Source organism: Bos indicus x Bos taurus, chromosome 24 (assembly GCF_003369695.1).
Source record: "Bos indicus x Bos taurus breed Angus x Brahman F1 hybrid chromosome 24, Bos_hybrid_MaternalHap_v2.0, whole genome shotgun sequence".
Taxonomy (NCBI): Eukaryota; Metazoa; Chordata; class Mammalia; order Artiodactyla; family Bovidae; genus Bos; species Bos indicus x Bos taurus.
Window position 1 is genome coordinate 23774443 of NC_040099.1, and position 24231 is coordinate 23798673.

Sequence of the window (24231 nt, forward strand, 5' to 3'; positions counted from 1 at the left end):
CCACAGAGGAGAGGTTAAAAGATATAATTGAATGATTCAGAGAAGAATGTTTGGAATCACGTTGTTAAATCTTCAAAAGAAGGAACTTCATTTTACTCATCTATTAATTCAGCAGCTTTCATGATCTCAAGAACATAGCATATGCCTAATAAATGTTATTGGAATGAGGATATGTCTTAAAGGTTCCACAAAACCCCTGGATTTTACATAGCAAAGGACATGCTTCATAGGTATTTGATTAACTTCTCGATGTCCACACTTGTTTTCTTTTCTCTGATGTTCTCTTATTTGACTAATAAACACTTGGGAGAGGTCTACTCACACACGTGAGTCCCCTGAACCTGGCCAGAAGACAGTCACCAACAAACTGAAGAGAGAACAGAGCCCAAATACAAGCCTTGCACAGCACCTAAAGCAGGACTTAAGTAACTTTTAAAAAAATGTTAATAGAAATCATCTGAATTTCAGAAAATTATCAATGTGATTCTGTATAAGACATTCAGGAGGTAGGATAAATAGTCCTTAATTGTCCTGAGTGAACTAGGACTTCGTCTAAGGAATTATGCACTGTAGCTTTTAGAAAACCTGTCTTAACAAAATGTCATGATTTTTATTCCTCTGAAAACAAATCAACTATAAAAAGAAGTCCCCATGTCAGCATATCAACTGTTTTGCATTTGAATTATGTTGTCAAGTTCAAAACATGGAAGCAAAACTAAAATCATTTAAGCATGTGGCAATTAAGAGCACAAGCAATGAAATGAGGAGATAAGGAGAAAAACACCACCTAGAAAAAAATTAAATACAATACCCCAGTTAAACGTGTATTTCTCCCGAAAGATTTTCACCTGCATAGGATACTTAGAAAGACTCAAATACAATATAATTTTATATCCATTTCTGCTCCTATTCCTGGACTGAAATGTTTATAGAGTGCTCAGTATTTCTGGAATAAATTATACCAAGATCTTGGTAAAGCTGAAATCACCTAAATTACCTCTTTTATTCAATTATTTGGAAGAATGGAGAAAGAAAGCTTGACAGAATAAAATGTTGTATTAAGAAATGGCCATGTCATAGCCGTAATTGCATACCTTAATATTGATGCCTTGAGGGTTATGTGCAGTCACCACAGCTATTTTTACCAAAGGCTTCAAATAAAATCCAAATCAATTTATGTTATGTGACTATATACATTATATTTGAAGATGCAACTTAAGCCAAGTATTCTATCAGTTTATATGTTAGGAATAACATATGAAAACACATATTAGGAGTATGTAATGACAGAAGCACAGTACAGTGTTAAGCATACTGTTATGAATAACTTCCAAGTTGAATCAGATAGTCAAAATTCTAGAAAAATTCTATGTATGCCATGAATTCTAGAAATGTAAAGGCCCACATTCTGAAACACTACTGCAGACTGACTGTGTGTGCACCCATCCACAATTCCTGTGCTGAAGCTCTCCTCTCCAGTGTGGCTATGAGGGATGGTATCTCTCAGGAAGGAATTAAGGTTGAAAGAGGTCATATAGATGGAGCCTTGATCTGATGGGCATGTCCTTAGAAGAAGAGACACTGAAGAACTTTCTCTCACTCTCTCTGCACACACACATCCAGAAAAGGCCATGTGAGGATACAGTGAGAAGTTGGCTGTCTGCAAGCCAGGAAGAGAGCCCTCACTAGAAACCTATCCTGATGGACCTGCATCTAGGACTTCTAGCCTCCAGAACTATGAGAAAGAAAAAAAAAGAGTTCTGTTGTTTAAGCAGCCCAGTGTGTAATGATTTGTTATGGCAGCCAGGGCACAGTAACCAATCACTGTTATCATGACCTCAGTCTGGGAACCAGGAGGGGTACAGACGCAAATTTATTCCATTGGTTTGAGGCTTTCTGCCTGAATACTGCTTCCTTTCCATTCTGCAACCCAATCTTATGGAACAATGTGAAAACTACCAGAAGTGTGCGACACACGCACACACAACATTGCTTACTACGGTCTCTCAGGCTCTACTTCTGCTTTCCAAATTACAAATAGGTTCTGGGAGAAATTTCACAGCAAAGGCAAGTACAGTTGACCCTTGAGCAACATGGAAATTAATCTGCATATAATTTACTGTCAGCCCTTTGTATCTGCAGTTCTTCCATGTCTGCAGATTCAACCAACGACAGACTGTGTAGTACTGTAGGATTTACTATTGAAAAATATTTGTGTATAAATCAATCCACAAATTTCAAAAACCCAAGCTGTGCAAGGGTCAGCTGTAGTCAACTGTGGCTGCAACATCAAAAGCGTGACTGCAAAGGCTTTAAAGCTGCCAAAGTCCAGGTTGATTAGGGCTGGGCTGAAGAGTTGAAATCTGACCCTATAGGGTAATGTTTCACACAATTATTTACCTAATTCAGGAAATGCTTCCACAGTAATATATAATCATATTATCCCCTTGAAGAATTATTCCAATCACTGTGTCATCATAAAAAAAACTTTAAGAAAAGTTTAATTATGAGAGATTAGTTGCTTTTAAACAATGAATGATACCCATGTATAAATTATGAATACTTGTATAATCAGTTTTATACCATTTAATTTAAAACTAATTAATTATGCACAAAGCACACAATTCTAACAAACAACATTTTAAGTGATGTATTTTGGGAAGAACCAAATGTTTGTAAAAATGATCAAATTAGAAATTCCAAATCTTATATCTAAATGTAAGGTATAATGTATGCATTCATCATTCATATCATAAACCCTATATTATCAGAATAGCATGTGTTTCTTCAGATACCATGTGACTAGAAAAAAGTACCACACCTGATCTCATCTAATTATATCCAAACATACAACCAACAACAGCTTTTGACTCATAGTTTATTAGGTATGTTATATTCTCTGCATTATTTTGGATTATCAGTTAAGAAATGCTACTATAAATGGGGTAGTTGTTAAGAAAAAAAAATAGATTTAAAAAGGGGGAGACCAGGTTTAAAGAGATGAATTAAGAAGATACTGTATTAATCGAGTTGAAAATTTTTAAGTGCAAAGAATGAATGGCAAAGACTAGGAATACAGAGAAAGAAAGGTGTAGTTAGAACACAGAACTAACACCACCCAAGAACCAACTGGCCATGAGGGGAATGGGAGAAAAGAATTAGGAATGATCCCGACTGAGATTTGTAATCCAAGGACAAGTAAAATTTTATGTCAACTAAGACAGAAACCATTCTAAAGGCTTGCTTACATGCTCTCATGAACACACACCTAGACACCCACATAAATACATGATTTATGTATGATTTTTCTGTGATTCTGATTAATAACATCACTGTCTCCTTCACTCCTTTCTAAGTAGCTGACTGTGCACACCATTTACACAATGAGAGAATTAGATGTTAGCACATGGCAGGGTGACGCTGTGTTAACACTGTAATTCTAAAAGGCCCTGACACAAACTAGACCACCATGTCAGTACGAAAGGGGCGATGCCAACACGGAGTCTGGAAATAAGAATTGATTTTGCAGTTGAAATTATTTGTGTTTCTTTCTTATCTTTAGACAAAACATTTCAGCAGTGAGAAAGAAGCATCTCCTGTAGCACTAATTAGAAACGTAAATCTCACCAAGAGAAATGCCAAGGAATTTTATTGTTTTTCACTGTACATGGTAATGGAATTTTTTTGACATTTTATCCCCCTGGAAAAATGCAATATCTTTAATAAACCACAGTACAAAGTGAAGACACTTATTTCAGAATATCATGACAAAGACTGCAAAACAGAAAACATGGAAGACCTTAAGACAGGAGCGAACAACAAATTTAATTCTAAGAATTCCCTGGGGGGATAAAAAGCGCTCATTGATAGCAGGATAATTACAAAATCTTGGGTTGTCAACTGCATGCTCCACATTACAAAATCAAAAATATGTCAATGTCCTGAATAATACCAAGCACAAGAAAGATTGTTTATAAACTTTTTCAGATGTCTCTATTATAATATGTAATTATAGGTTGCTGCCCTGTAAATGGTTGATGAAATAGAACGTAGATTTTTTTTTTTTTTGGAAGTAAGGTATCTATAGTATTGTAAAAGTGTACCTTACAGGGCTTCCCTGGTGGTCCAATGGTTGAGAATCCGCCTGCCAGTGCAGGGGACATGGGTTTGATCCCTGCTCCAAGAGATCCCACATGCCATAGAGCCACTAAGCCCATGTCACAACCACTGAGCCTGCACTCTAGAGCCTGGGAGCTGTGACTACTGAGCCCATGCACAACTATTGAAGCCCCTGTGCTCTGCAACAAGAAAAGCCACCCCAATGAGAAGCCCACACAGTGCAGCAAGAGAGGAGCCCCCTGCTCTCTACAACCAGAGGAAGCCCATGGGCAGCAATGAAGACCCAGTGTAGCCAAAAATAAATAAATAAATATTTTTTAAAAAATAAATGTACCTTATAAATATTGCCCTGCTCCTAACCCAACAGAGGGTTTTTTAATCGTGCTGTGATTTTTTGACCATTATTTTAAGACTACCTCACCTCCGTTAGAAAACTATTTACCTACTATCAAATAATATGCCAACTGTATCACAGTTTATGCTACATTAATGACTGGTATCTTGTAACAAGAATGCCAGGCACATAACCAGTTATCCCCACTGACAAATGGGGGCCCCCCCTCTCATTAGGTAAATGCTAGAGACCTCATTCCTTGACCTACCGCTCCTGGATGTGTCACTAAAACAGCATATGTTTCTCTGGAAGCATTGCTTTAAAAATTACATGAGCAGAGAAGAACATATCCTTGGGCATCAAAACTCCCTCAGTCCCCTTTGTAAAGGAATTATAACTTCTGAATAAGCAAGCCAAAAGCAGAAAATCAGAATTAGGGCAAGGCAACCCCCAAAGTCATCCAAACCAACCCGGTCACCGCAGTTGCTTTCTCTTTTTCTATGAACATATGTTTAATTATTGCAGACAAGACTAGAGTCCACAGTAGCACCCTCTCTCCCTCAGGAAGTGGGAATGTTTAGCCAAGCAGTCCAAACAGGAATATCAAATATCCATCCATAAAAGCTGCAGTCTGGAATATGCACATTTCTATCCTCTCTGTGCAAGCAACATGGCTCTTTGATTGATTATAAGATTCTGATCATCTGAAAAGCATTCCAAACAGCTTTGTCTTATCAACTGTTGACAACTCATTAGCACAAAGTAACAGAAGCCTGGAAATAACTCAATCAGTAAAGCAAGTACAATATAGATGGACCAGAATAAAATTATATTGATAAAGATCTTCTGTTATTATACAGAAGGGAATTAAAACTTACCAAATATATTTTCATTAAAAAAAATTCTGGGAAATCTTACCATGATCATATTAATTTTCTCTAACAAAAACTTTAGGTTCTTCTGACAATTTACTATATTTATATACCTTTTTAAAAACCACATGGGGAGTTCTTATTTCAGTCTAGCTTTCCCAAATAGAGTGCAACCAAATACTACACATTTCATCAATAACTTGAAGAAGATACACAGAACATGATATAAAAGAACTGTTCTCTTTTTATCCTGTCTGTATGAAAATTATGCAATTTGAAGTGTCCCTGGGAAAGAAGAAAAGGTACCATAAAATGTCAAAAATAAATAAATGAACAATATCACATCTATTGAACACAAACATATCAGCTTTGCCAAAATTATTGGTTTATTTTTTATTTTAAGTCTTAAGTGTCAACCAGAGGCACCTACAGTGTTTGAGAACAGGCAACGGCACAGTAAGCTCACGTGTTCACCACTCATTTGTCAGAGGCGATCGGCATGCATCTATTTAAAGGAATTCCCTCAAAACTGGTAGATTCTTTTTGATTAAAACAATTAAAAATAGGATTAAAAAACACAACCTGTAAAGCCAAAAAGAAGCTTCTAACTTTAAATGCAAGCCAAAGGCATCACTGAGGACCAGCAAGTTAACATCCTGAGGAAGAATGTTTGCTCAACAAATATTTACTGAGTATCTTCTGAGTGCCAGGAGTGTGGGGGTACCCTCCCCATAAGGAGTTCACAGACCAGCGGGAAGACAAACAAGGACAAATTTAGAGTCCAGTGAGGTCCAGTGTTATAGGAAACCTGCCTGACACACAGGACGAAGAACCCTCCCCCCACACCCCAACAACCCAGCTCTGGAAAGAAATGGCGTTATTTTAAAACAAATGGCATTGGAATGATGATGGATAAAGGGCCAATCCTCTCTCTTCCAGAAATGCCAGGCACAGCGGTGGACTGGGGGAGGGCCGCTAACATGACCTCTCATTCATGGAGACCCCCGGGGGGTTATGGGCGCATCAGTAACCTTCACAGTCACTCCCCTGCAGTTAATCAGGCATATCTGAAAGCCTGCACATCTTGAAAAGCACATCATTAATAAATACCTAGAAATGAAACAGCTATGCTTGACCTTATGATGATGGAATTTTTAAATGTAACTTTACTTAAGAAAAACAGATCCAGTTACACTTCATTTACTCTGCTGCCATAAATACTTGGGAACTATTTAAGAATTTGAAAGGTAACAAAATAAAAATAAATGTCAGAATCTATTCCCTAAAGCAATATACAACAGGAAAGCTGAAACTCAAAAATCTGAGAACTACTTTTACTTTAGAGATGATCCTAATAAGCAGACTAGAAAAGAAGGAAAGAGTGGTTACAGACACAGCAGTTGTAAGGAACCATCACACCTGACAGGAGCGAGAATTCAAAAAGACAGAAAGAAACGGGACATAAAATGCACAGTGTGAAGCCCTCTGCACAGAGTTGATTTTATAAAGTAGAACTTAAAACAGAACCATGGTCTCTTTCTTGGCCTATTCCTTTTCCTATTTAACTTCTGAATTCCTTGCAGGTAACTTTAAACAGTCCTACACAGGTTCATCTGTACTTATAATGACATTTTTTTTCTTCACAGGACACAATAACGGAGGACGGGGACGATGAAGGGGTCAATGACTTACAGAGGAACAAGCTATGTTTTCGATTTCAATTTTCTTACTCTTTAAAGAAGTTGTTTGTGTTTTGTTTGCTAACATATACTTAAAGCCCTTTAATGTACCATTCTGGGAAGATGAGCATCTTGAAAAAATATGAAAAAAAAAATGCTGTTACAATGGTTAAGTGTAATTAAAATGCTGCTCATGGCCATGGTACAGGAGTTTTATATCTCAAGGTACATAAGAGCTGATAGTGGCCTGCTCACTCCTGTGGAGAAGAAGATCATGATGAACACATTTCAAGTGTCTGCTTATAGGAGAACCTTCGAGCGCTTGCACTGGTAGACTGCGCTGGCTCAGCCCACGTTCAACAGGAGTTCAGATCTTTAGGTTTGTACCCCTTCTTTTCTTCTGGCTATAGCCCAAACGTTTCGGACAGGCAGTCAGGAGAATATTAATTTCCAGGCGTCCCCGTTTTGTTCCTGAGCCCCTTATACTGACGTCTGGCTTAGAAGCAAGGGACCCCCTAAGAGAGTTGTTAGGCTCTGTCAGCAACTTTCCTCCCCAAAGTTACCTCCACTTTGTGGGGAACAATAATTGCAAATACTGCAGGTACATTAGCTCGGGCTCCTTCTTCAGAACAGGCAGATAAAGCCTCTAAAACAGAGATGAAAAACTGAGCCTAGGAGTCCTCCATACCACTAAATTGTGATGTTCGTGGGTAAAACTCGCAAGAGATGCATTTTAAACAGCTAGAAGCCAATGTGACTCACAGGTTATAGTAATGAGTTTCAGGTAATACCAATTTTGTCGGAAAAGTTAGTCTTGGGAGGACATTGATTGCTCTCTGCAGATGCTATCTCAGTTACCAGATTCAAAAGGTAACTCAGCGGATTAAATTTTCACCAGGCTGAGACCACTGTCTTGTCAATGACTTACAGGTAGGCAACATTATACAATTAAAAAAAATTTAGTTTATGTAACATGAATGAGTAGATACACATATGATAGCTCTATGGTTATTTTACCTTATAACAAATTGCTTTCTTCTCTTTGAGTAATATCATTTATACGGCCCTAAACTACTGGATAAAGCCAACACTGTAAAATTCATAACTAAACAAAAATAAAGGATAACCACAGATAAAGAAAATGTAGTTGACATCCATTCAATAAAATATTATTTGGCAACAAAAAGAAATGAAGTACTGATTCATGGTACCATATGGGTGGACCCTGAAAACATGATGCTAAATGAAGCCAGCCACAAAAGGCTATAGAGTGTATAATTCCAATTATACAAAATGTCCAGGATAGGCAAATCCACAGACTGTAGTACATGAGTGATTGCCAGGGGCTGGGGAGAATAGGGAATTGGGAGTGATTGCTAATGGGTATGGGGTTCACTTAGGGTGGTGAAAATGTTCTAAAATTAAACAGCGGTAATGATTGCACAGTTTGGGGGAACGTTCTGAAAACGAACAAATTGTACATTTTCAAAGGGCAAATGTTATGATATATGACTATCTCAATAAAACTGTTTTTTTTTTTAAAAAAAGACTCAATAATTTATCCAAGTAGAGTAATTCTAAATATAAGAGGACTAAATTTTCAACCACGTTCACTGGCAATTTGAATTTTCTCAGAGTGAGCTCATCTTACATCCTGGAGTCTATCTGTGAAGACTGTAAAACGTTTCTCTTTCAGTAATCACTTTCAGAAACAAAAGTCTTCTCTTACGAGAGAGATGAGTAACTCCAATTATAGGCAAATTCACACAGTGCTGCTCCTTGTTAATGAAGTACATTCTCTATCAGTCTAATTTATTAAGTGAACAAGTAGTCCCAAGGAAATCTTGGGTCACTCAAATATTTGGCAGTCACCAAAGACTCTGCAGGTAGCTACTTAATTCGCAATCAACTACATCATCAAAAGCTACATACATCTGTTGCTTTGCAATCAGTAGCAACTGTTAATCAAAGAAAACAGAAAATGTAAATACGAATACTGACCTTGTTTCTTTTAACCCTTCTTTCTGAATGACTTCCAATATCTGCTTTGCTGTCATTGGTGAGTTGGGATGTTTTTCTAGTGCCTAAAAAATAAAGATAGACATAAGACTTCTAGATTACTGCATAGAAACATACAAGATGCAAATGTGTGTGAATCATGCAAATTTTAAAGGGGAAGGGGCTATTATGCCAAAATCAGGTTACGTGATACATGTCAGGTGTGCAAGTGATAGGATATAATTTTTTCCTGGACATTTATGGCAGTTTCTGCAACATACAGGGGCCATTCTGCAAAAATGTCACAAAGGCATACACCACAAAAAAAGTAATGTGAAACCTGAAAACACCGAGTTAGTAAATGCATATAATTTCCTTTATTTAAAATTGCTAACATTTTATTGTTAAAGTCATGTGTTCAGGCTGTTAAAATGTTTCCTAAATTTCTAAAAGCTTGGAAACATGAGCCTGAATACCATCAACAGCAGAGAACAAAGCACTAGTCAGAAATAACCTCACTGGATTCATAGTGTGATCAACTTCTTCTGTATTAAAAAACAACAAAAACCCTTCGTGGCCCAAATGGAGAGAAAGCACACAGAAACCCAAGTATCCCATTACAGTGTGTCTTCCAGTTCAGCTCAGTTTCCTTTCATTTGCCTTTTCCAATTCATTTCAAGTAAACCCCCTTCCTCTTCCGGTTCAGCCCATCTCAGCTTTATGAACTGAGTCCTATTTTCCTTCTCTCCCCATCTGTCCTACTTATTTTTGAGCGGAGGGGATATTTTGAACAAAGTATGGGAAATAACATGGGACACAGTTAATTACTTCCACGGGCATTAGACCACCAGTCCTAGCAATCAAGGCTCTTTATTTACCCCGGGACTGAACTACACGTAGTGAAAGCAGTAAGCAATGGTCCCCACACGACTCACGAACAAGGGCTGTGAGGACCACATCCAGTACAAGAAAACAAGTCTGCACGTATCCTCACAACGACTTCTTCCAAGGGTAGATGACACCTATTGCATTAGCCAAAAAGTTCATTTGCGTTTTTCTAGAACATCTTATGGAAAAACCCAAATGAACCTTTTGGCCAACCCAATACTTAAATTTTCTGTACAGGAGTCTGTGCACAAGTCATGGCCCCATGCAACTTTATGATTCTAGAGTCCTAATTTATGACTACTATGATTATCAGACCAGAATTATCATAATAATTGAGAATTAATTGAGAAGTTTTTAGGCAAATTTTAAATTGAAAAGGCTTCCAAATACATTCAAAAGAGCTCTGTGATCTCTTCTACTATCAATGGCTAAATTTCAAAGAAGTCACTGGCAAGGCTTCTGCTCCTTGGGGCTCTGTTCCTTGTGGTTATCTAGTGAACTATCCACAGCCTGCCCTTCCTCACCATTAAGGCCACTTTTCTGTCCTCGCCTCTATTTCCCAGAAAATGTCCCCGGTTTTCCCAGTCTGGTCAGTCCCTTAGTTGCAGATGGCAATTCTTTAAAGAACATCGAAAACATGCTACACTGGAAAGAGCGTAGCAACAAGTATGTCAACAGGAAAGAAGGAAAACTGTCTCCAGAGAGGAGACTATTGGGAGGGATGGACTGAAGACTATCAAAGGGGGGGGGGGGGAGAAACATAGGCACAGCTGTACAGGGAAGAGGACAAAAGTGTAAAAATATTGGTTTAAAAAAGGCAAGAAGGAAACTGCATGAAAGAGCTGAAAAGGGGGAAAGATTAGGTTACAAAGAAAGGCAGGAAAGATACAGACATGAAAACAAAAAAGCCAACAGAATTTTTGAAATAAAAAGAACCGTCAGTATTGTAGAACAGTTCATACTCATGAGTTACTGAAAGGCGATGCTGTGGTCACGTGGACTAGATACAGGGTGGGCATCACCCCCAAGGACAGGCAATGCTGGGAACAATGGTCTCTCATAGCAGGTATGGGCAGAAGGTCAATAGACACACACATACATGAGTAAGCAAGCAAGGAAGAGGGAAACTGGAAGGGAGAGACACGGGATGGCAGAAAAGAGAGCGGGCAGAGAAAAAAGGGGAGAAAGGAGGCATATTGAGCTGAACTGGGCATGTCCAAAAGGCAAACTGATTAAATCCAGAAAGGGCGGAAGAGGAAACTCCAGCGTACTGGGTAAGGTTTTCATGGAAAGTTGGGTACACTCGAAAGTGGGGTTACTCACTGTGGAGGACTCCCTGTTTCTCTTCCTGAGTACAGGCCCCTCAGCACACCTTGGCAGCTCCTCCCAGCAATTGAGAGAATTTGGATAGCCCTGTCCCCTTCTCTATGACATCACATCCTACTCTACAAAGGAAGTAAAAGTGCGAAGAATTACATCGCGAAGTGGATGAGAGGCAGGAAGGAAATGCTGAAGCCACCCAGAACACCAGAAGCCACCCTCAGTTCCTGCAAGCCAGAGAAAGGGGACGGAGCAGGAGAGGGTCCTGGGTGTGAACAGGCTTCACTGAACTAGCTGTGGGAGCATTCAGAGAACAAGATAGAAATTACTTTCATGGAACAATAACATGGATAGCACTGAAATAACATGACACATGGCAGAGACATGAATCAGACTAGCAGGCAGCCATACTCAAACACAACAGAGGGAAGAAGCCACAGTCAGAGGGAAACTACAGCCCCCAATGTTAGACTGAGGAAGCACCCACACATGCCAGGAATCAATGTCTTGGCTATGCAGTGTTTCCTAAGTCCTGAAAAATTACTCTTCCTAGATTACCTTTCTTGACATATTCAAATACAACTAGCATTTGAAAATGTCTTCCTGTTATGTAACACTTAATCTGAATTTAACATATTCTTCCAATCGTTTTCCACCTTGTACCTACCCCTTAGAAACAGGGGTCAAGGATGCAATAGAGCAGTGAAGAGAGTGGGATTCTATACAATTTTTAAGATTATGTATCATAATAAGATTAGTAAGAGGGCCAATAAATATTTCAGATAATCAAAACAGGTTCAAACTGTCTTGGGCAATAACAATACAATTATGACAAAATATAGAGATTCCAATTTTAGAGTTCACCATGGATAATGATAATTTTAAAAGTTTTGTTTTCTGATTGAAAAAAATGGAAAAATGCAAATTCATACCTGTATTATAGAAAACAAAATGCACTAGTAAGTTTACAACCAAAAATAATTTCCCAAAGAATACACTGAATGTAATGTTCTTAGAATATTATTGAGTCAAAGGATATGAGCTTGGTCATGTCTCTTGATACACTGCCAACTGTTTGAAAAATATTTTAACAATTTATACTCTCACCAAGCAGAACTGAACCTGCCTCTCTCCACAACTTTGCCAGGATTAAATATTATCTTTTTCACAATATTTGCCAACTTGGTGGGTCAAATAAGTTGTAATTCATTGTTACTCTAATTATACTTTTGTAAATACTAAGGAGAACAAAGTTTTTTTTCAAATGAATACCATATGGGATATCTCTTTCTTACTAATGTGTAAAAAGCTATTTATAGATTAAAATAATATTCATTATTGGGCATGTTAATAACAGATTTGTATTCTTTATGTTACTTATTTTTGGATATTTATGAAGACACATAAAGTATTCTATTTTCACATAACTACTTATGTGACTTTTCCATTGTGGCTTTACCTGCTCTTATGCTTAGACATTCCTTTTATCCAGAGAGTAGGTAATTATCTACAAATATTTCTTGTATTCTATGCTTTTATTTTTAATCCCTTCAATCAATCCAGAATGCATCTGTTTGCAGCCTTGTGAAGAATTAACTTAAGCCCCCACCTATTATTAATATAGGTCAAGATTCCCCAACACAATTTGTTTCATAAGCCAGTTTCTGGTTTATGGTTAGTGAGGCATCTTCTGCCATATATTACAATTAGGGCGATGAAAACGCTTCTGGATGTGAAAACAACATAACAATGTGGAAACCCAATATAAAAGGCACAGATGGTCAGGAATCTGCCTGCAATGCAGGAGCTTTGGGTTCGATCCCTAGATAGGGAGGATTCCCCTAGAGAAGGAAATGGCTACCCATCCCAGTATTCTTGCCTGAAAAATCCCATGGACAGAGGAGCCTGGTGAACTACAGTTCATGGGGTCGCATAGAGTCAGATAGGACTGAAGGGACTTCGCACGCAAAGTAGTGATGAGAGTGCTCAGAACCCCCAGCACTTACTCCCTCTAATGGCCAAAGGCACTTCTGGGAATTTTCAGGGTCTCTGAAATGAACTGCAAACCACTGTCCCTGGGGCTCACCCAGAGTTCCTGCTATGTTCCCCTGTGAAGTGAAGTGAAAGTCACTCAGTCGTGTCTGACTCTTTGTGACCCCAAGGATGTACAGTCCATGGAATTTCTCTCCAGGCCAGACTGAGGGGAATCCAGGTCAAACCCAGTTCTCCCGAATTGCAGGCGGATTCTTTATCAGCTGAGCCACAAGGGAAGCCCAAGAAGACTGGATTGGGTAGACTATCCCTTCTCCAGGGGACCTTCCCAACCCAGGAATCGAACCGGGTGTGTTGTATTGGGGGCAAATTCTTTACCAACTGAGCTATCAGGGAAGCCCCTATGTTGCCCTGACTTTCAGTCAATTCCTGTGCCAGCACCACCCTGTTTAAATTGCTGTGACATTACAATACACTTCACTCTCTGGATAGGACATGGCTCTCATTATTCCTTCCTAAATTTTTCATTGCTCACTTCTTTACATTTTTAAATGAAACTTAGATTGGAATTAAATGAGACATTCTAATTAAACTTTCAGGAAATGTACACACATTGTTCCATGTTTGAGTTTTATTTTATAAACTGTAATAGGCTTTTTATTAAGTGCTTTATATTTTGGGTTGCAACTCTGAATATACTTTTTCATAAAATATTCTCACATTTTACTGCTACACACAAAAGCCACTGAGCTGTGATAATTATTATCTATATGAACAGCTAATTGAATTCTTAATAGTTCTAATAGCATAGAAGTATAAAATCACATTTTCTACAAAAACTATGAATTGTGTCTCCTTTCCAATAGTTCTGTTTTCTTTTTCCTACATTATTTACTTTGGCTAAAAAATGATCTTTTCTAGTCCCTTTCAAAAATTTTCTTGCTGAAAATGGAGCTGTTTTATAATTTATTTCCTCAAAAACAAGCCCCTAAAACTGCCATTTCCCAAAGAAAATCTGTAGCTAGAATTATTAGCTGAGAGAAGGCTGCCAAGAGAAGGCTGTAATTAGAAACCTTTGGCCAGATATCACTGTCTCTTCTATACAAATCAGAGTCTGTCACAGTGTTCAATCTTTACATAAAATGCCCTTTCTTTCTTTCTAAAACAAATTGCTCTCCCGTGTTAGAGCTACATTTGTGATTCCACTTGACTCTGTCTCCCTAAGAGTTGGATCTTACGCCTCTCATACTTCCTTCTCATGTACTAAAGTCCTTTCAATTTTCAACTATCTTCTGTCTCCTGCATTGCTACTCCCAACAGGCTGCAGACTCAGCACTGCTCAAACCAAAGTAGACTTTCCATGTGTTCCAAGGACACAAAACACACATACTCTCAATGGCCTCCCTCACAATGGATTCCCTTGCATTTTCCAGAGGGCATGAACAGATGTGCAGAACTGGTCAGCAACCCACTGGATGTCAGCTCCCTTACCAATGTGACTAATTTATATCAGCCTGTATGCATGCATGCTAAGTCACTTCACTTGTGGTTGACTGTTTGAGATCCCATGGACTGCAGCCCGCCACTCTTGTCTACTGGAGTGGGTTGCCATAGCCTCCTCCAGAGAATCTTCCTGACCCAGGGATCAAACCCACGTTTCTTATATCTCCTGCATTGGCAGACAGGTTCTTTACCACTAGTGCCACCTGGGAAGCCCAACTACATCAGAGCTTATCTCAAAGACATGTACATTTATGCAACTTTGAGACACGACAGACAAGAGTCTATCTCAGACTGCTCTTCCCCAGATTTCTACATGCCCCATATGAAGAGAAAAAAAAATCTGCAAAAAAAGATAGCAATATAGAAAGAGAAGGAAAGGGATGTTTGCTGAATCACTGAGGACACAGGCCATGCTAAGAATGATTTCTGTTTTAGGTTCATTCTTTCAGCACGTATGGTCCAGGAATACCATACATCAAACATTTTAAAGCTTACCCAGAAAAGTCATTTCCAGTACCCTAAGATAAACTGACTCATTCGAAAAGACCCTAATGCTGGCAAAGATTGAAGGCAAGAGGAGAAGGGGACGACAGAGAATGAGATAGCTGGATGGCATCACTGACTCAATGGACATGAGTTTGAGCAAGCTTCAGGAGTTGGTGATAGACAGCGAAGCCTGGCGTGCTGCAGTCCATGGGGTCCCAAAGAGTCGGATATGACTGAGCAACTGAACTGAACTGAAGATAAACATATTAGACCAATGTTCATCTAAAGGTAAAAGATTTGGTCCTTCAGGCCCTGAAAAAAAATTTCTGAGCTTATTTATTTAACTGTGCAATAAATGACTTCTACAATTTATTAATACAGTCACAGTGATGATACAGGTTTAAATCTTTCTCAAACATTAAAGTATTTTCCCTTAAATCATATTGACAGTTCATTAAAACGTTTAGCTATTTAAGGTCTTATGTATTCAGTAAATGAATCAGAGGTTATAACAATAAACCATTATATAGCTCTCTACAATCAAAGAGTGTTTGCTTACAACATATATTGTTTCATTTGCTTATATATGAGATAGATAGATATATATATATATAAAATTTGACCCTGACACCTCAGTGAAATGCGTAGGAGAGACAGGATTAACTTCCTCTGAAATGCACTAAGGTGAGGTAATTAGTCCAAGGTCATAAAGCTACTTTGTAGGACAGGACTTGCACACATGATAATATTGATGATGACAATGTTTAAATACAATAAAAGCAGCAAATATATATTAGACACCTCATCCCTGCTAAGTCTCCAGAGGTTTTACTTGTATTACAATAGACTCCTGGATTCATATATTTCAGTTCAGTCACTCAGTCATGTCCCACGCTTTGTGACCCCATGGACTGCAGCATGCCAGGCTTCTCTGTCCATCACCAACTCCCGGAGCTTACTCAAGGTCATGTCCATCAAGTTGGCGATGCCACCCAACCATCTCATCCTCCGTCTTTCCCTTCTCCTCCTGCCTTCATGTATTTAATATTCCCTATTTCCACTCTTCTTGAGAAACCTCAAAGGTCCATGTCATTTTGATGAGACATGAATTTGAATGGCTGGTAGTATTCAGATAAGAAAATGAATCACATAAAAAGTGATAGTACCTTGCCCAGCGCCCAATATCTATACCTCAATGAGGTGGTTTTCACTTCTAACATATGTGGTTACTAGTTAAGGGTATAAAAAATAATACTCTGTTGTTCAGTCGCTAAGTCATGTCTGACTCTTTGCAACCCCATGGTCTGTAGCCCACCAGCTTCTTTGTGCATGGGATTTCCCAGGCAAGAATACTGGAGAGGGCTGCTGTTTCCTTCTCCAGGAGATCTTCCTGACCCAGGGATCGAACCTGTGACTCTTGCATCTCCTGCATTGGCAGATGGATTCTTTACCACTGAGCCACCAGGGAAGCCCCAAAGATGACACCCACAATTTTTCTACTCTACTTGCCTGCATTTTATGGGGAAATTACATGCTGTAGTAGTATCTGTGAATGTGTGACTTAAAAGATGCAAAATTTTGTTATAAAAGCTTTGAGAGTCAGGCCAACTTCACCTAGAAGAAAAGGTGTCCAAGAAGATGAAGAGTCCCTGAGACCTGGCAGTAGGAAGTCAATGGGTCTAGCCAAGAGAAGTCTGCTCCTTCTACTAAGTTAAATTGCTTCTCGTCTTGAGCACAAGGCTCTCATAGAAACCGTGGGCCTGGAGTCAAGACATTATACGCACCATCCAGCTCATCATCCCCCTCTCAGCAATCTCCCACTTCAGAACAAATCAGATATTTCCTTGAACTCTCAGATAACGGTTTAACCTGTACTTTCCCATGGCAGCGCCTGTCACAGCTGTCCTTAATTAGCATTATCTGTTTAATGATATTCTTCCAGCGACACTGCAAGGCTCGTGCGATCGAAGACCTTGATCCTCATTCACGTCTGTAACATCAGATTAGAGCACCATTAAGCAGGCTTCGATGGAGACCAAGTTAGTTTTGAGTTGCTGCACATTAGGAATTTTGATAGCATAACAAGGAAGTCAGATAAACCAGGAACTGCTACTCACTAGCTGAGTGATCTTGGATATTTAACCTCCTTGAACTCAGTTTCTTCATTTTCTCCTTTAGAAAAATTTTGTGAGGACTAAATGGGAGCTTGAGTGTAAAGCACTGATTATTTCCGGATGCCAAATGACTGCCTACTGCAACATGTGTTAGTAAACATTAGCTAAATACTATTGGCTGGGAAAAATGCCTCCTTTGAGCACAGCCTAGAAACATGAATCTTTTCAACACAAAGAAGGGAGCTACAGAAACATAATAATAATAATAATAATGGACATTAGGTGGAGTCTTTCTTTGCAATTTCCTGCCTAAGCTGCACTAGGGTTTCTACAAATCAGGTTAGACACATATCACCAACCCCATCCCCGATCATGGTCAACTTTATTCCCTGTGGATTCAGATGTAAACCTGCACCACCCCGTATCTGCTTTCACCAACCCGAAGTCTTCCTCCCGGTGTTTAACAAGAGGGATTATCCACTAAGGCACTCTTTCAGACACTGCTCTCTTATCTAGGAAGAAAAGCACCCTGTGGGGACGAATTATCCAGTTGTGTTTGTGTTACAAATCAAGCAAAAATAGAGAATACCAGAAGCGGCAACTTACTTCCAACAACATATACTTAAAGATGAACTTTCTTGCAATTATGATCTATAGAATGTCCATCAGAAGGAAATTCTTACAGTAAAATTATTTTGGTGGCTCAGCCTCCTAAAACCTGAGCAGGGCTCAGTACAGTTTTCTGAAGCCTGGAACAGTTCAGACAGTGACCACTACCTAAATCTGCAGGTAAAATTCTATGCAACTGAGAGATGACTTCTAATTTCCTGGGGGATTTTGGCAAGCTTGCTCTACCTCAGTAATTTTCTAAGCTTGACAAACAGTTGACATTCCTTTGACACATAGAAAGAAAACACTAGTGAGAGACCTGGAATTTCCACAATGTTCCAAAAAATGTAAAAGAAAAACATTAATCATTATTTAAATGAAGATACATATGAAACCTGTCTTAAAAAGTCAGACATCTCTTTAATGAAGAAGAAATACTCTTATACCACAGAAATGTGCAGATGGCCTATTCAGAACCTACTGATTATTACAATGTTTCTTCTGTGTACCAAGCAAAAATTATGCTTTCCTATTACTTCTGCTATGTAGCCCTGGTTTTTGCCTTTGAATGTGACAAATATTTAATATTCAATTACAACCACCTGGCTACCACGGAAGCCTAAAGTAAGGTAATTGTGTTACATGAATTTCTAAAATGGGATCCAATAATTTATTCATATGATATAATGCCACCTGTTTGAAAACACTATTAGGGGCCCAGCCTCCCTTTGGTTGTTCAGTCACTAAGTTGTGTCCAATTCTTTTGCAACCCCATAGACTGTAGCCCACCAGGCTCCCCTCTCCATGGAACTTCCCAGGCAAGAACACTGGAGTGGGTTCCCATTTCCTTCTCCAGGGGATCTTCCTGACCCAGAGATCGAGCCCAGGTCTCCCGCGTTGGCAGGTGCATGCTTTGCCACTGAGTCACCAGGAAAGTCCCAGCCTTTTATTTTCAGGCTAATGGATCCTTGGTTTCTTACATCCATCCTCACATAAAATAGCTTGCAGCTGCTAAGTCACTTCAGTCGTGTCCGACTCTGTGCGACCCCATAGACGGCAGCCCACCAGGCTCTGCTGTCCCTGGGATTCTCCAGGCAAGAACACTGGAGTGGGTTGCCATTTCCTTCTCCAATGCATGGAAATGAAAAATGAAAGTCAAGTTGCTCAGTCATGTCAGACCCTTATCAACCCCATGGACTGCAGCCTTCCAGGCTCCTCCATCCATGGGATTTTCCAGGCAAGAGTACTGGAGTGGGGTGCCATTGCCTCTCCGAAATAGCTTGCAGACTACCTCCCAAATCATCCTTCCTTGAATATTCTTGAATTTGCTAATGTCATCTGTAATTCACATCTTTAAGAACTATCCTAATTAAAGCAAATTAGTTAAATATCATTGATAAATATTCCAAATGTAGTTTGACTGAAACATAATCTGTATAGTAAACCTATTACTTCCATTTCTCTAGCTCATATAATTACATTAATACAATCTAACAGAACACTTGCTCTTTTTCAGCAGTCCTCACACTGTCAATCAACGAAAACTTCCAGATCGTTCAACATTTGCTTCTGAAACCACATGGGTAATTCTGTGGTATATTTTCCAAACTCGCCAGACAGAAACGTATCTTTATGCACTGGTGTTTGTTTCAATCCATTTTTGCAGGCTCTGAAATCCTATCATCCTCTAATATCTGATTATTTAAGGTAACAGGTAAATTTTGCTTTATCCACAAATTGGAGAAATATTTATCTGAGTTAAATTTCATCTTTTTAGGTGCAGGTGGTTCGTCCAAGCTTCCAAACTTCTTTTGGAATCATTATTCCCTTGTCCAACTGTTCAGTTTCCCTTTTTATTTTGTGATATCCACACATGTGACAAGCATGATTTGACGGATTCCTCCAAGTTATTCCTGACAGGAGAATAATGCAAGGAAAAACAAAGCCACAAACCATGTGGTTGCCACTGGGATCTCCTTTCAAAATGATACTGATGAGCCAATCAGCATAATTTGTCTACAGAAGCTCAATCTGCTAAAAAATCATTTAATTATACTATCGCCCAGTTCATATTTGCCCATCAGTTTTAAAAGAGTCCCACAAGAGAATACGTCAAATGACTGGCTGAAATTTCACTCCACCAGGCGCATCCTCCTGCTGTATGTCTAATAATCCTATCAAAAATAAATTAATTTAGTTTGACATGAATTAACTTAGAGAATCCATAATGCCTTCCAGGGATCACTACTTCCATTTCTGTTTAATAATGCTCTGTAGAATTTTACTGAGAGTTGAGATAAAGCCCTACAGTCTGTAATTTCAACAAGTTTTTCTTGTTCTTTTTTTATAATAATAACAATAGAAAATACCCAATAGCTACCCTGCACCAAATTCTGTTCTAACATAAACACAAGCTTACTTGATCCTCACAACCACCACTTTATCATCATGGGAAGTAGTAACAGCCTCATCTTACGAGAGGTGAGGCAACTAAAATGCAGGCGTGTTCATTTGACTCTCCCAAAGTCCTGCAGTCATGAAGTGCTTCAGCTCTTGGAAAATTACCCGCCTGCTCTCTGCGGCTTTCCCCATGGTTATGAGCAGCACCCCTGATCATATCTGCAGATTTTTCTCAGTGTCTTGTCTGTCAAGCTCATATTTTATCATTTCTTATCTCATCTAAAACATAGGATATAACCTCTCTATTACTTTATTATACGTTCTTTTTAGAAATAGGCACTAATTTAAAGAAGAAAATACAGGGAATATTTCAAAACTTCATGCCCTGTGATCAAGCTGCTGTGATTCTGACCTAGAATACGGTACTAATTCTAAGGCAGCTAAAATGTAGAGACAAACAACCAGTTAAGTCCTATTAGCTTCAGGAAAGAAACATTGGTTTGTCAGAGAAGATCAAGTTTCCTATCCCTAAACTAAGAGGATCATGTCAAGTGAAATTCATACAGAGGCACTGGGTGGTAACAGGCAGGGTCCTCAATGAGAGTTTCACAAAAGCAAACACATAACATACGTAAGTTCATATTGCTGAATCTCTCACAAAATCTAAGCATAACATAAAAATACAATGTGTGTGTGTGTGCTTAGTCGCTCAGTTGTGTCTTACTTTTTGTGACCCCATGGACTGTGGCCCACTAGGCTCTTCTGTCCATGGAAGTCTCTTGGCAAAAATACTGGAGTGGCAGCCATGCCCTTCTCCAGGGGACCTTTCAGACCCAGGGACTGAACCCAAGTCTCCTACACTGTAGGCAGATTTTTCTACTGTCTGAGCCACTAGGGAAGCTCAAAAATATAATACTTGAGACTAATTAGGTAGACAGTATTCCCAAGATCTAATATGATTAAGTTAAAGAGTATATACCCTAATGACAACTTGGAGTTTATTTATGCTTTACTACTAAAGGTAGATGGACTTTGCAGGTGGCGCTAGCAGTATGGAGCCTGCCTGCCAATGCAGGAGACATAAGTGATGTGGGTTCAGTCCCTAACTTGGGAAGATCCCCTGGAGAAGGGCATGGCAACCCACTCCAGTATTCTTGCCTGGAGAATCCCATGGACAGAGCCTGGAGGGCAATAGCCTATGGGGTTGGAAAGAGTCATACATGACTGAAGTGACTTAGCATGTACGCACTACAGATAGATGTGACAACTCTGAAAAGCAGACTTGCAGCAGTAGAATAAGATAATATGAAAATTAATAAGCTTAATTTGTATTTTTGTCCACATGTAGGAGAATAAACACCAGTCCATATGGAAGTCTCTGGTCAAGGTCAGTGTTCTCTTCAGTATAACATTATGAAGGAGTAATCAGCTGAGACCCAAAGTTTCCTTATCTTGGGAATCCTTACAAGGTGCTCATGTTAACAATAGCAGATAGTACTTACATAATACTGGGAAGAATTTTTAATAAAAATACATGAGACGCTTTTATAAGAACCTGACTTACATTAAAATATTTCATTTTCATAGTCACCAATCAAGGTAGGTATTATTTTCCTGTACATGAGAAAACTGAGATACAGATAAATTAAATCACTTATTCCAGGCTAGTCCCAAGTAACAAGCAGAGGGGAGATTCAAACTCATGCTCCTGACCTACAAGTGTTTCACCACCACCACATGATACCTTGTAGCAAAAAGTCCAAATTTAGTTGGAGAGTAATTGAACAGTACTATGAAAATGTAATAAGTGGTCCCATTTTTCAAATCTTTCTATCATTCTGGACTTCCCTGATAACTCAATTGGTAAAGAATCCACCTGTAACGCAGGAGACCCCGGTTCGATTCCTGGGTCGGGAAGATCCACTGGAGAAGGGATAGACTACCTACTCCAGTATTCTTGGGCTTCCCTTGCAGCTCAGCTGGTAAAGAATCTACCTGCAATGCGGGAGACCTGAGTTTGATCCCTGGCTCAGGAAGATCCCCTGGACAAGGGAAAGGCTAACCAAGAGTCCGACACGACTGAACGACTTTCACTTTCAGTCTATCGTTAGGTATTTATCATACAGAAATCCTCAGCTCATCCTGCACATTCAATAAAACATCATTCTAAAACTATTTTTTAAAAAATACAATCTAAGAGAGAGAAGGTTAAATAAATGAAGGCACATACATCCCACAAAATAATACACAGACATTGGAAGGAAAACATGTACTGATATGGAACGATATCCATGAGAAAGTGATGAGTAAAAAATATAAACAAGCTTAAAAATAATACATATAGAAGAGGCATATATACAAGTACATGTGGTGTACATACAAATACACCCACAACCCCCCCCCACACACATTCACACCAGATAAAAATATTCAAACATCTAACAATTGTTACCCTAGACAGTGGCAGAAAAGCAAAAGCTGAAGGAGGAAATTTCATATTCTTAAAATATTTTTGTATTTAGAAGCACAAATTACTTTCATAATCTTTAAATTGTATATTAAGATAATCTTTATATCATTAAACATATAATGGATACATATATAATATAAATTATATAATATTTAATTTAAAATCAATTTCAAAACAAAATAAAAATGAATATTCAAACATCAGCAGACACATTTATATACCCTCTACTGTAAAGCACAGTAGAGAAAATAAAATGCAGGTATATTGAATTTTTTCCAAAGCAAAGATTATTCATCATTCAATCTGAGTCAGAATTCCTCAGTGTTATCCTTACAGACTAGCTTGAAATGACACAGCATCCAGATGCAGCTGCCAGAAGGAATTAGTTGCAGAATATATCTTGAGATAATTGTAGAAAATGACTTTGTTATATGGGATTACTTGATTCTGACCTCTTAAATGTTGAAGAATGACAAAAACAATGATGCTTGCTTTGTCACAGTTAATAGTAACTCTTCTCCTGACTGGAGCTAAACAACAGCACCATCTCCTCAATAATTCATTGATTTAACAAATATTTACTGAACACACACACACACCAAAATGAAATACAATAAAACATGCCATCATCATCTCTAGAGACACTTATCCTTTGGTTTACTATTGCTGAGGAGGGGAGGGTGGGAAGCATCAAATTCATTTAGAAATGACTTACAAAGGAGACTAACCCATGTCTTTTTTTATCTTCATTCAAAATGCTAGTTTAGTCTACATAGAAATGACCCTTCCCTATCCTATTCCAGTGATGATATTATAAGTCAGAGTCCGTGGAAGTAATTATGGTCATCATGGTATTTTGTTTCTTTTTTGGTCATTGCTTTATATCCAATTACCTGGCACATGGAAAAACTTATACCTAATGAATGAAAAAAAGATAAATAAATGGTAAGGAAGAGGTGATGTATTAGACTTCTTGTTTTGTGAACATATTACTCTCTTCTTTTGAAAAAAACTCTTCTCTACCTTGATTTTAATGGGGAACATTCTATTTCTGCAGATACTGAAGTTTTGTTGTTTAGTCACTATGTTGGATCTGACTCTCTGTGACCTCCTGGACTATAACCCATCAGGCTCCTCTGTCCATGGGTTTCTCCAGGCAAGAATACTGGAGTGGGGTTGCCATTTCCTCCTCCAGGGGATTTCCTGACCCAGGGATCAAACTCATGTCTTCTGTATCTACTGCATTGGCAGGAGGATTCTTTACCACTGAGCCACCTGGGAAGACTCTCAGTAGCAGAATACCTATTATGAAAACTTACTTCTTTTTCATTGGTAACCCCAATTCTTAACCAAATAAAACTCAGAAATTCAGAGTTAGTCCTTTGTCAGGCATGCACTTTGATCATCCACAGACAATAGTTAAAAGATTAAACAATTGTATAAAATT

At 38.6% G+C, this 24231-nt stretch overlaps 1 protein-coding gene across 5 annotated transcripts in view; it reads right to left on the reverse strand.

Annotated features, from left to right (window-relative positions):
• ASXL3 (ASXL transcriptional regulator 3) overlaps positions 1-24231 on the reverse strand; it is a 195349-nt gene that overhangs the window by 152631 nt on the left and 18487 nt on the right. For 2 of the 5 annotated variants that reach the window (XM_027525831.1, XM_027525828.1), the window contains exon 1: positions 9006-9090. Coding sequence is in view for 2 of the 5 variants with exons in the window: in XM_027525826.1 (XP_027381627.1) it covers positions 1591-1593; positions 9006-9088 (86 nt within the window). In the remaining 3 variants the exon portion in view is untranslated. Of the gene's footprint in view, positions 1-1590; positions 1594-9005; positions 9091-24231 lie in introns of those variants that run through there. The other 3 variants (XM_027525826.1, XM_027525827.1, XM_027525829.1) reach the window with 3 other exon arrangements.